General features: G+C 42.2%; 1 protein-coding gene across 2 annotated transcripts in view; it reads right to left on the bottom strand.

The window, feature by feature from the left end:
- LOC130921267 (aminopeptidase N-like) overlaps positions 1–12,908 on the bottom strand; it is a 54,618-nt gene that overhangs the window by 22,818 nt on the left and 18,892 nt on the right. For both annotated transcript variants that reach the window (XM_057844946.1, XM_057844956.1), the window contains exons 3-11: positions 12,203–12,345; positions 9,441–9,580; positions 9,244–9,370; positions 3,306–3,460; positions 3,074–3,187; positions 2,862–3,005; positions 2,671–2,736; positions 2,535–2,600; positions 383–558 (exon numbers count right to left, since the gene is read on the bottom strand). In XM_057844946.1, the coding sequence (XP_057700929.1) occupies positions 383–558; positions 2,535–2,600; positions 2,671–2,736; positions 2,862–3,005; positions 3,074–3,187; positions 3,306–3,460; positions 9,244–9,370; positions 9,441–9,580; positions 12,203–12,345 (1,131 nt within the window). The remainder of the gene's footprint in view (positions 1–382; positions 559–2,534; positions 2,601–2,670; positions 2,737–2,861; positions 3,006–3,073; positions 3,188–3,305; positions 3,461–9,243; positions 9,371–9,440; positions 9,581–12,202; positions 12,346–12,908) is intronic.

The following is a 12,908-nucleotide window of genomic DNA, read 5'->3' as shown; positions in this document are numbered from 1 at the left end:
CATTCTGAACAAGTGTACAGTATGATAATGTTACATGATGCATGAACAACGACATGCGAACGTGGTCAGTGTGTTAATGTAACATAGCTATTAAGAGTTATTCAGATAACTATAGCATAAAGAATATGTTAACAAGTTTACCAAACCATCAGTGTCACTCCAAAACGCCAAGATAACATGTGAAATGATATAAAAATGTGTTAATAATTTCACACATAAGTCGCTCTTGAGTGTAAGTCGCACCCCCAGCCAAACTATGAAAAAAACTGCGACTTATAGTCCGAAAAATATGGTATTAATTGAAGATTGTAAAGCAACGTAACATCGTGATAAGTCTCTGCATGCGGTTATATGGTAAAGTGCAGTGCAGGTGTAACCCTACTTAAATTGCGAGGGTCTCTCCACTACAGACTCTGGATCCAGCAGGAAATGCTGCTGGGCGACATGTCCGGTCCTGGTGTTGATGGTCACCACCGGGAATCCCATTTGTAGAGTCCAGCGATGCATGATTTCATGGACTGTACGTGGGATACGCAAGCCCGGCGTGTCCTCAACCGCCTAATAAAAACGAGCGAGCAGTAAGTTGAAAGGAATTATTGAATTAAAGCAGAAATGTGAAGTAATTTCATAACATGCCAAATAGGGTTACAATTAAAGTAATTAAGCATTGTCCAACAAATAAAGCATGAAAAAATAATTTATATGTTGTATATTTGACAAAATAATCGCGTTCGAGCCTGAAAGGGGACGAACCCGGAAGTAATACGTCACACCGGGAACAGCGATGGCAGCTCCATACATACGGCCGCCATACAAAGCCCTTCAAACAATGATTCAAACAGCGATATAAGCGATAGATCTAGCGATCTAGAGATTGGAATTTTATGTTGGACCTAACATGTATTAGCCAGACGCTAATAAGGATGCAAACAATGTGCCTTGACTACCTGACATGGAATGGATACAAGACCCGTCGAGATAACAAGATTGGTAAAATATAGGCTGTTATTATTTTCATGATTTGAAGATGCAGGCATTTGCACATAATTTTATGTTTTTGTCTATCTGATGACATTGTTAAAAAAAATAATAATCAGACTTCATGTTCATTTTGGCAGATCCGGCAGCTCTCGTGCATTTAAAATAAGAATATAAAAACGTTGGGAGCAAAGAAGGAGACGAGTCGTTGATGGCTTTCTCCACTTTATGGTGGCAACAATAAGAAAACAAAATAATAGCGGACTGCCGCCACATTCGACCGCGAAGTTTTGCTTCTCGCTGATCTCCTCCTCGCCGCCTACTACTCCAGCTTCTCTTAAACGGATCGTGCATAGTGTCTTCTTATGAGCTTTTTGTTTACAAATCTATCGAACACATTACGTGCTGACAACTTTGTTTCTTTATTAACACATGGAGCTAACAGTACGAACACAGCTCGGGGCTCTCGGCAGGAAGTGGCGTCTAATGGCGTGAGGAAATGTAGTTTTTTCACACAAGCGAACAGATTACAAAGCACCACTTCAGTGTTGTCTACATTTCCCATGATTCACTGCGTGACTTGAGCCGCTCACTGATTCGCTGCGAGACTGACTCAATGCCAACACGCTAAGTTGTCACCTATCAGCGGCTCTCGCGAAACACAAACTAGAAGGCTATCAAACGATCACCGTGAAAGAAACGCCGAACCGTGCAAATGCAATGCAATGCTTGAAGCATGAAGGTGGAAATACATAATACAAATACAAATAAATGTGCACAAACTCACCGGCGGTGTGTGTCTCTTACGGCAACGTGACTGTGAATTACCGCGACGCCAACCCGCTTATATGCACACCCACACCCCTTTCCCGATTGACAGTGGATTAACCCTTTCGGACAAGATCGTCGATGACGCACAATTTAAACACGCTTAACCTAGCGAACACAACAACAACTATGATCGGGGATTGCCACGAGTTATCTTTCGGCTAATGTCGCTAGCTTATACTGTTCATTCCACAACAGTTGGCAGCTCTGCTTTTACAAAGTCATCAGTCATCTATCCCAAAAATCACACTTTTTGGCAAATCCTTGATCATAAGTAGACCGGTTAAGGAAGCAGGCATCTTCGAAGTGTTTGTAGCAGAGAACACTACTCAATGATGGCGTGAAATTCATTCGCTTCGTGCGAACGAAAGATGTCCATTTACGTGCCCTGCTATCCTTTGGCCACTTTTCGTTTGAGTGAGAACAAAACATCGCCACACACCGCCGTGGCATCTTACCGAGAAGCAATGCAACAAACAATACTGTTCTATGGTGGACTTCCCTCGCACTTCCCGGTGTGACGTAATTTCCGAAGATTGCCGAAGAAAAGCATTTTCGTTGTCACGGGCATTGCTATGGGTTAAACAAAGAATCTGGAAGGGTTGCGTTAAAAAAAATAATGAAAATATGCTTAAACTTGTTTAGCCATTGATATTATTCAAAAACATGGTTGGCCAACCTTAGTTCACATTTCCCCTCTAAGAGACAAGAAAAGTAGCCCAACCAACCTTTTGTAGGTGGTCCCACAAGTCTCGGTACACAGTGCTGCTAAAGGCGAACGTGTTGAGGTAAGACTAGAGGAGATGACTTGGTGTTAAAGCAATTCCAACGGCTCACATTGGCCATTATTTGGTTGATACTTACACTGAGCCCCTTGGCAAACACCGGTTCACCCAGAAATCCAGACAGCATCCTGAGAACCACTGCCCCCTGAAAGCAAAGTCAGTACAGTCACACTATAAACAGTAGATTTTTACAATGCTACGATGCAAACGGACGAACAACCAACTTGCGATATAGTAGCGGAACACCATACATCATTGCTGAGTCCCCACCTTGCTATAGGAAATGGTGTTGAATATCTCGCTGATCTGAGCAGGTGTGTTCACCTCGTCTTCTCTTCGAGATAGAGGATGAGAGGACGCCAGGGCATCTAGACTGAACACCCCCTGGAGATCATCCAGAATGATCAGGTCTTTCTGCAAAAGAAACACTTGTTGGTGAGATTCATCCCACTGTAATTTGGAATAGCATGTGTTTCTTTTACAATGTTCCATTTTGGTTCAGCGTAGTCCACTCCAAGGTACTCCACGTAGGATGCAAAACCCTCGTTAAGCCAAAGATCATTCCACCAGCGCATGGTCACCAGGTTACCGAACCACTAGGGAAACCACAAGCAAATATCGAATGAGTATTAATGGCAAATTATCTTGAAAACACTCGCAAAATCAGTTTGAGAGCCAATGGCGAACGACTTTTTGGCAACCGAAGTAGCAGACCATGTGCGCTAGCTCGTGTGCGATGACGGAGGCCACTCGTTGTTTGTTTCCTGCCGAGGATCTTTCCGGATCGTAGAGCAGAGCAGTCTCCCTGTAGGTGACCAGTCCCCAGTTCTCCATGGCACCGGCTTGGAAGTCAGGCAGAGCCACCTGATCTAAAAAGGACCAGGGAAAAGTCGGATGAAGGATTATGTATGTTGCTGTTTTTTGACACCCAAAATTTGACTGTGGTGCATTTTTCTTCTATTCCTGATACACTTGGGTCAGGTCCATGTATAACCGGTGTAAGAGTTTGGTCCGTGTAGCCGGTTGTAAGTCGGATCCGTTTCTAGTGAGGGTTGGACTGCGCCAAGGCTGCCCTTGTTACTGGTTCTTTTATGGACAGAATATCTAGGCGCCGTTTGATGGCCTCAGTATTGCATCTCTGCTTTTTGCAGATGATGTAGTTCTGTTGGCTTCGTCAAGCTGTGACCTTCAACTCTCACTGGAATGGTTCGTAGCTGAGTCTGAAGGGGTCCGGATGAGAATCAGCACCTCCAAATCTGAGACTATGGTCCTTAGTCAGGGAAAGGTGGAATGCCCTCTCCGGGTCAGAGTTGAGGTCCTTCCCCAAGTGGAGAAGTTTAATTATCTCATGGTCTTCTTCGCGAGTGACGAAAAAAAGGAATGGGAGATCGACAGGCCGATCGATGCGGCGTCTGCAGTGATGCCGACTCTGCATTGGTCCATCGTGGTGAAGAGAGAACTGAGAGCAAAGCTCTCTATTTACCGGTCGATCTATGTCGCTACAGTCATCTATGGTCATGAGCTATGGGTTGTGACCAGTGTTGTCACTGTGCTGTAATCTGATTACTTTCTTAGAGTAACAAGTAATCTAACGTGTTCATTTCTCCAAACCAGTAATCTGATTAAAGTTTGTGTCTGTGCGTTACTATTTTGTTATTGCCTCATAATCAGAGTTGTCACAGATTACTTGAAAAAGTAATTTAATTACTGATTACGCTTCAAAAAAGTAATCTAGTTACTTTACTAATTACTTCATTATCAAAGTAACTAAGTTACTTTAAAATTAATCTATCAGTTACTTTTTACCCATTTTTCTCCCTTTGCCGCCTCAACATAAGAATGACAACAGAAAAATGTCATCACATGTAATTGACTTTCCGATGATTGAATTTAAAGGGGAATATCAGAATTTCGCGCTAGCTTAGCCATTCCGGAGCCCCGAAACTAAGAAATATCTGACAAACTGCTTGGAATTTGTTGAAATCAACTCCATCGACCAATTAATCCCCACTAACTCTAGATTAAGCCTAATGTCAAACCTTCTGAATTTCGGGTTATGGTTAGCAGCATATTAGTGCCAATGTAAAACAATGCAAACTGACGGCACAATAGTCAACAACACACAAGTGCACAAGTACAGTGCAATAAACACAAAGGTGGTGGCGGGCGCGGATGCGCGTGCAGCCGTGCACATTAACAACCCGGAAGAACTCCTCTCAACACACACCCGGTCAATTTGGCCACAAAACGTGGCGGCAACTAAGCACTTTACACTCAGTCGGACTTACAATACATCCCACAGATGCTAAACGAACACATCACCTCACGGCATGAATGTGCAACACGCATATGATGTAAACAAAGCTTGCCAACTTGGAGCGATGACTGCCCGTCGTTGCTACGGGAAAGCTACGAAACGGCCGCGCATGTAGGGGGTCCAACTTTTTGCTGATACCCTCCAGAATGAAGGAAAAATACTCACCTTCATTCATGGATATCCACAGATCAACATTCCCTCGCAACGTCTCAATACTCGGCGCGAATGTCCACCCGCCTCAGTCCCACAACACGTGACGCGAGACCAAAACAGGAAATAGCTTAGAGGTTGTCATGGAAACACGTACCGGGAACCTTTTACTTTAGCATTTTCTATTCAAAACGCACTTCGTACATGACTACAATATTCTTCATTCTACATACGTTATGAGGCAATGAAACAAATAGTAACGCAGAGACACTACGGAAACTAACTTTAATCAGATTACTGGTGTAGAAAAATGAACGCGTTAGATTACTCGTTACTGAAAAAAGTAATCAGATTACAGTAACGCGTTACTAACTAACGCGTTACTGACAACACTGCTCATAATGTATGTAGAATGAATAATATTGTAGTCATGTATGAAGAGAATTTTGAATAGAAAATATGTTCGTTTCCATTGTAACCACTAATAGTTACATTCAGTTTTGGTCTCGAGTCACACGCGCTAAGTGTTTTGGGACTGAGAAAGACAGAGTGAGTGCACATTAGAGCTGAGTGCAGCCACCTGTTGAGATGTGAGAGGGAATGTTTATCTGTGTGCGTCCATGAATGAACGTGAGTATTTTTCCTTCATTCTGGAGAGTTCCAGCGATAGGTTGGAGCCTCTGCATGCACGGCTATTTCGTAGCTTTGCTATTGCAACCGCGGGTAGTCATCGCCCCAAGTCGGCAAGCATTTTTTACATCATATTCGTGTTGCACATCAATGCCGTGAAGTGACGTGTTTGTTTAGCGTCTTTGGGATGTGTTGTAATTCCGATTGAGTGTAATGTGCTCAGTTGTCGGCACGTTTTGTGGCAAAATTGACCGCGTCTGTGTACGGTGTACTTCTGGGTTGTGCGCGCACATCCGCACCCGCCCCCACCTTTGTGTTTACTGCACTGTGCAATTCATTTGTGTGTTTTTGATTATTGTGCAGTCAATTTGCATTGTTTTACATTGGCAAAGATATGCTGTTCGCCCTAACCCGAAATTCAGAATTTTTGACATGAGGCTTAATCTTCGAGTTAGCGGGGTTTATTTAGTCGGTGAGGTTGATTTCAACCAATTCCATGCATTTTCTCAGTTATTTGTTAGTTTCAGGGCTCCAGAGTGGCTAAGCTAGCGCAAGTCAATGGTGGTTGAAATCAAATCCATCGACTAATTAAACCTCCATTAACTCGAAGATTAAGCCTCATGTGAACAATTTTGATCTTCCCCTTTAAATTCAATTTTCGGAGAGTCAATTACATACGATAACATTTTTCAAGTAACTAGATTATTTTGTTGAGACATACAGTGCCCTCCATAATTATTGGATTTATAATAATTATGTGTTTTTTAGCTTCTAATATTTTTTTTTTCCTAAATGACATGGGACCTTAATAGAAAAAAAGAAAAATCCAACCTTCAATACAAGTGCATTTATTCAGTGGGGGAAAAAAATCCCACATAAAGAAATAATTATTTGACATCAAATAATGTGTGTCACAATTATTAGCACCCCTGGTGTTAATACTTTGTACAACCCCCTTTTGCCAACAAAACAGTACCTAATCTTCTCCTATAATGTTTCATACGATGGAAAAAGAAAGAGGGATCTTCAGCCATTTCTCTTTGCAGAATCTCTCTAAATCATCCAGAGACCTGGGTCCTCTCCTCTGTACTCTCCTCTTCAGCTCACCCCACAGGTTTTCAATGGGGTTGAGGTCTGGGGACTGAGATGGCCATGAGAGGAGCTTGATTTTCTGTCTGGTGAACCATTTCTGTGTAGATTTGGCCATATGTTTAGGGTCATTGTCTTGCTGAAAGACCCAGTGACGACCCATCTTCAGCTTTCGGGCAACAGATTTTGATTTAAAATGTCCTGGTATTTCAAAGCATTCATGATGCCATGCACCCTAAAACAAGGTTCCCAGGGCCTTTGGAAGCGAAACAGCCCCACAGCATCACTGACCCACCCCCATACTTCACAGTGGGTATGAGGTGCTGTCTACACGCCAACAAGCTGTTTGGGAGGCATGCACGGAGAAAACCTTTCCTCACTCACAATCATAAACGCAAATGTCTGGAGTTCGCCAAGCGGTATTGGGGCTTCAACTGGGACCGTGTGCTTGGGTCAGATGAGACCAAGATTGAGCTTTCTGGCAACAAACACTCTAAGTGGGTCTGGCGTGCCACGAAAGATGTGCATGCTGAAAAGCACTTCATACCCACTGTGAAGTATGGGGGTGGGTCAGTGATGCAGTGGGGCTGTTTCGCTTCCAAAGGCCCTGGGAACCTTGTTAGGGTGCATGGCATCATGAATGCTTTGAAATACCAGGACATTTTAAATGGTGGTGTTATACTTATATAGCGCTTTTCCACCTTTCAAGGCGCTCAAAGCGCTTTACACTATCTCGCCATTCACCTACTGGTGACGCAGCACCAGGAGCAACGTGGGGTTCAGTATCTTGTTCAAGGATACTTAGGCGAGTTCATCAGGGCTGTCAGGAATGAGCAGGCAGGCAGGCAGGATGTGTGGACCCAATTGCAGGGAAACAAAAAGCGAGGCAGATAGGGCGGTGCAAAAAATGATTTAATTAAGGCCGACAGAAAAAACAAAGTACAAACCAAAACTGAGGTGATTCCAAAAACACAGCAGCAAAGAAAACTCAGGTTACTAACAAAAGGCTGGGTATCAAAAAACTTACTTGGAACACGAGGGCTTGGAGAGACATAGACGCTGACACTGACATAGACAATGACGCAACAAGGAGAGACAAGGAACTGGGTCATTATATACGCAGACAAGGGGTAACGAGACGAGGAACAGCTGGGTAACACAGGTGGATGCAGATTGCAGGATACACTGGGAAAACACACACAGGTGAGAGCAATGGGTAATCACAGGGACAAGTCACACAAGGTGAAACCAAACACAAAACCTAACAAGGGCGAAGAATCGAACCCACAACCTCTGGGTTGGGGGACAACTACTCTACCACTGAGCCACGCCACCCATCAAAATCTGTTGCCCTCTGCCCGAAAGCTGAAGATGGGTCGTCACTGGGTCTTTCAGCAAGACAATGACCCTAAACATATGGCCAAATCTACACAGAAATGGTTCACCAGACACAAAATCAAGCGCCTCCCATGGCCATCTCAGTCCCCAGACCTCAACCCAATTGAAAACCTGTGGGGTGAGCTGAAGAGGAGAGAACTCAGGTCTCTGGATGATTTAGAGAGATTCTGCAAAGAGGAATGGCTGAAGATCCCTCTTTCTGTCTTTTCCCATCTTGTGAAACATTACAGGAGAAGATTAGGTGCTGTTTTGTTGGCAAAAGGGGGTTGTACAAAGTATTAACACCAGGGGTGCTAATAATTGTGACACACGTTATTTGATGTCAAATAATTATTTCTTTATGTGGGATTTTTTCCCCACTGAATAAATGCACTTGTATTGAAGGTTGGATTTTTCTCTTTTTTTCCATTAAGGTCCCATATTATTTAGAAAAAAAAATATTAGAAGCTAAAAAACACATAATTATTATAAATCCAATAATTATGGAGGGCACTGTAATCAGTAATTAAATTACTTTTTCAAGTAATCTGTCACAACACTGGTTGTGACCGAAAGAACAAGATCTCGGGTACAAGCGTCAGAAATGAATTTCCGCTGTAGGGTGTCCGGGCTCTCCGGTGTATAAGGTGAAAAGCTTGGTCATCCAGGAGGGGCTAGCAGTGGAGCCACTGCTGCTCCCTGTCGGGAGGAGCCAGATGAGGTGGCTCAGATATCTGATTAGGATTTCTCTGGGACGCCTCCCTGGTGAGGTGGTCCGGGCACGTCCCACTGAGAGGAGACCGCGGGGCCAACCCAGGACACACTGGGGCGACTATGTCTCCCGGCTGGGGGGAACCCAAAGCGTTCCCCCAAGAAGAGCTGGATGAAGTGGTTGTGGAAATGGACGTCTGAGCTTCTCTGTTGAAGTTAATGACCCCGTGACCCGACCTCGGATAAACGGGAGAAAATGGATGGATAGAATTTTTTTTTTAGAAATGCAAACAACTATGGTGTAAGAGGGTATGGTTTCAAATTAAAGCCAAATATTGTATCGACTGTATATTTTTCCCATTGCTTTAGGTCACCCACCAGACTTGGGGAGCGGGTACGGTGCGTCATAGTAGCGTTCGTAGAACTTAAGAATAGGCCAAGTGACATTGAGAGCGTAGTCACCATGTCCATCGGCGATTGCCTTCTTTCGAGCCCACACCCGCACCTGAACAAAAAAAAAGTATTTTCTGAATGCACTGTTTATTTCTTTTCAGTCAAATTGCATTGTACTGTACCTGCACACCATTCTGCCGGTTGGACTCAACGTAGGTAAAGTCACTAACAATAAAGGCCAGAAGGTAGGTGGACATCTTGGCCGTGGGCTCAAACGTCGTAATTCGGACCTTGGTGTCCTCTATTACTGTGTCTCTGACATCTGTGGGGCAGAAACGAACACCATAACTGCTTCTCGATTTCTGGTTATTGTTTACAATAGTGTATCTCCAACACTGGAATGAGATGTAATTGTCTAAAATTCAGACAAGTCTCAATCTGAAAACAACACAACATACAGTACATACATACATATGTTACACCACTTGATAGTGGCATAGAGCAAATGAACCATCATTAACCACCATTGCTTCAACACGCTCCATTTGGCCATTACTGCAACCTTGAGAGTGAGAGACAACCTTTGCTGCTACCTGCTCTTAACACTGGATTCGTCCAACATGCCTCATGTCTCACAGCATGCATTGCAGTGCTACAGATCTAAATAACATTCACACTTCATGTTCTGTGCTGATTATTCTTCAGTTGCTGTTCTAGTTGTTTCATTAATTGCTAGTTAGGGTATATAGTTTGTTGTTTTTTTTCGTAATTTTCGTTTCGTTCTGAAACCATGAGTTTGAACATCCTTTGATATAATGAGCCATTTGAGGGAACTTTCGGGATGTTGTAAATGCAGCCAATTCAAGCTCATAGAGTATTTAATCCCAGGTGATTCAAGAGAAGGGTGCCGAGATAATTACGATGTTTGTTTATCGTTTTTCGTCTTACTGCGAAGAGAGAAGGAAGTGACGATCGGCCCGTCATGATATTTACCGTATTGGCCCGAATATAAGACGGTGTTTTTTGCATTGAAGACTGAAAAAGAGGGGGTCGTCTTGTATTCGCGGTCTAGACATTATACCCATTCACGACGCTAGATGGCGCCAGATATCAATGAAGCGATGTTCTGTCATGACAAATCTCAGCGTTGTAGACATTTGTAAGATATGCTTAATTGTATGACCATTGTACTCTGCGGGTCATACAAGATTGCTCTCCCACAGCTATTATACGCGCACTCCCAAGCTATTATGAAGAAGACAGTTTTAGCCCATAATCATGTGCTTACATTCTTATTACCGGCAATTGCTCACATTCTGCTGATAAATAGATACACACACATATGGTGATTCATCACACAACGTCTCAGTACTTTTCCATCAAGGTACAGTACTTTGAGTGCAAATGTGTGTTCAAACAAAGTTATCTTGCCCGCTCAAGAGTGTGACTGTTAATTTAATCAAGAGTGTGACTGTTAATTCAATCAAGAGTGTGACTGTTAAATCAATGACTAGAATAAGGAACTTGCCCGATTGAAACTGCCACGTTGGACAACAGTGTTGCAACTATATTCTGCCCAGCAACAAGCCCTCAATAAAAGTCAGCAGCGCGGGGAGTCCGGAGAGAGACCTCGGTGAGATTCCGATTTGGCACGTTGCGCTCTCCGACTCTCCCCAAAACTGCAGTTTGGTAAAAGTCTACTCTCTGTCTCCTGCCTCCTTGTGTCCTGCTTTTGTCACCTCGCTGTAGGTAAACAGCTAAATTGAAGAAGGTGTTTTAGACCCAACAATATTATACCCATTCACGACGCTAGATGGCGCCAGATATCATTGAAGCGATGTTCTGTCATGATAGATCTCAGATATCTCAAGTTTAACCAGTTGGCATTATTTTATTGGAATGTTTTTCCTTATTCAGATTTGTTTCAAGACTACAGTTACAGTTAGACTTCACTTTGATGGTTAATGCATTTATTGCAATTTTGTGGTTTTATCACAATATATTGGTTTATTTACATTTCAAAAACCAGAAGTCATTCAATATATTGGTTTATTTACATTTAAAAAACCAGAAGTCATTCATTTACAAATGTGATTCCACTTAAGTTTACATAGTGAAATGTTCAGATATTAAGATTTGAATGAGGCAAAATAACATACATGCTTTTTCTCTCAAATATATTGTTATAATCATTTGTTTCGGATGAACTGTAATTATTTTCTGTATAAAAATTAATTTGGTGTTCAAAAAGTCTTTTTTCAGACTTGAGTCTTGAAAAAGAGGGGGTCGTCTTATAATCGGACCAATACGGTACGTCATCAACCATCGTGCTGTGACAAGGGAATTTAACGTTTGCTTTAAATACGCCTCGTCCCGGGACGTTCCCGGACATTATACTGAGACGCGATCCGTGAAATGTCCGCTTAATCCCCGTGTGAGTCGACCCGTAAAATTGCTTTCACTCGCAAGGGCTGCCCGTTTAAATCCCGGGATTTTAATGGTGTTTCGGCATATGTGAAAGGGGCTTAAGTATCTCGATCTATCGCCTTTTGGATATATTATCACAGCCCTACTCATGAGGTAAAGTTCCTGGGTCAGTGACATGATCTCTTTATGGGCAATATTGCTCAAGTCATGTAGCAACGCATCTAGTCTATATATATTACGATCCATTTTTTTTTTTTTTCCAAACTTATAGTAAACGCGACGTCTATTATCATGATAGATTACCTATTTTCTCCCAGATCAAGAAGCAAGGAAAATTAAGGTCCCCACACTTCATATGGAAATGTGTGGTAAATGTTTCACGAGCTACCGGAACCTGTTAGTTCTAGGAACTTCAAGCATTAATGACTTAATGCGAGAATGAAGCTAATGCGTTTTTTTTTTTTTCAGTTCCCACTAGTTCCAAAATTGGGATTTTGTAAAATATAGAATTTCAAACCTATTGCCCGGGCGTTGGAAAGAGCCGTCTTGTCCCTGTCATGTATGATGGTAACGTTGAAGACTGCTTTCATGGCGGGTTCATCAAAGCATGGGAAGGCTTTCCGGGCGTAGGTGGCTTGCATTTGAGACGTGGCAACCACTCTGAAAAAGTAAAGAAATCCAATCCACACCTTAGAGAAGAAAACACACAATAATAGAAAAAGCCTACACTGCTGGCCAAAAGTATTGGCACCCCTGCAATTCTGTCAGATCATGCTCAATTTCTCCCAAAAATTGAATGCAATTACAAATGCTTTAGTAATAATATCTTTATTTATTTTGCTTGCAATGAAAAAAACACAAAAGATAATGGATTAAAAATTAAATCATTATCATTTAACGAGGGCTGTCAAAGGATTAAAATTTTTAATCGAGTTAATTACAGCTTAAAAATTAATTAATCATAATTAATCGCAATTCAAACCATCTATAAAATATGCCATATTTTTCTGTAAATTATATATATATTCTGTAAAATTTGTTGGAATGGGAAGATAAGACACAAAATAGATATATACATTCAACATACGGTACATAAGGACTGTATTTGTTTATTATAACAATAAATCAACAATATGGCATTAATATTATTAACATTCTGTTAAAGCGATCCATCGACAGAAAGACTTGTTGTTCTTAAAAGATAAACGTTAGAACAAGTTATA

Source organism: Corythoichthys intestinalis, chromosome 1 (genome assembly GCF_030265065.1).
Source record: "Corythoichthys intestinalis isolate RoL2023-P3 chromosome 1, ASM3026506v1, whole genome shotgun sequence".
In the NCBI taxonomy this organism is placed as follows: Eukaryota; Metazoa; Chordata; class Actinopteri; order Syngnathiformes; family Syngnathidae; genus Corythoichthys; species Corythoichthys intestinalis.
This window is presented reverse-complemented; position numbering and strand designations above follow the sequence as displayed.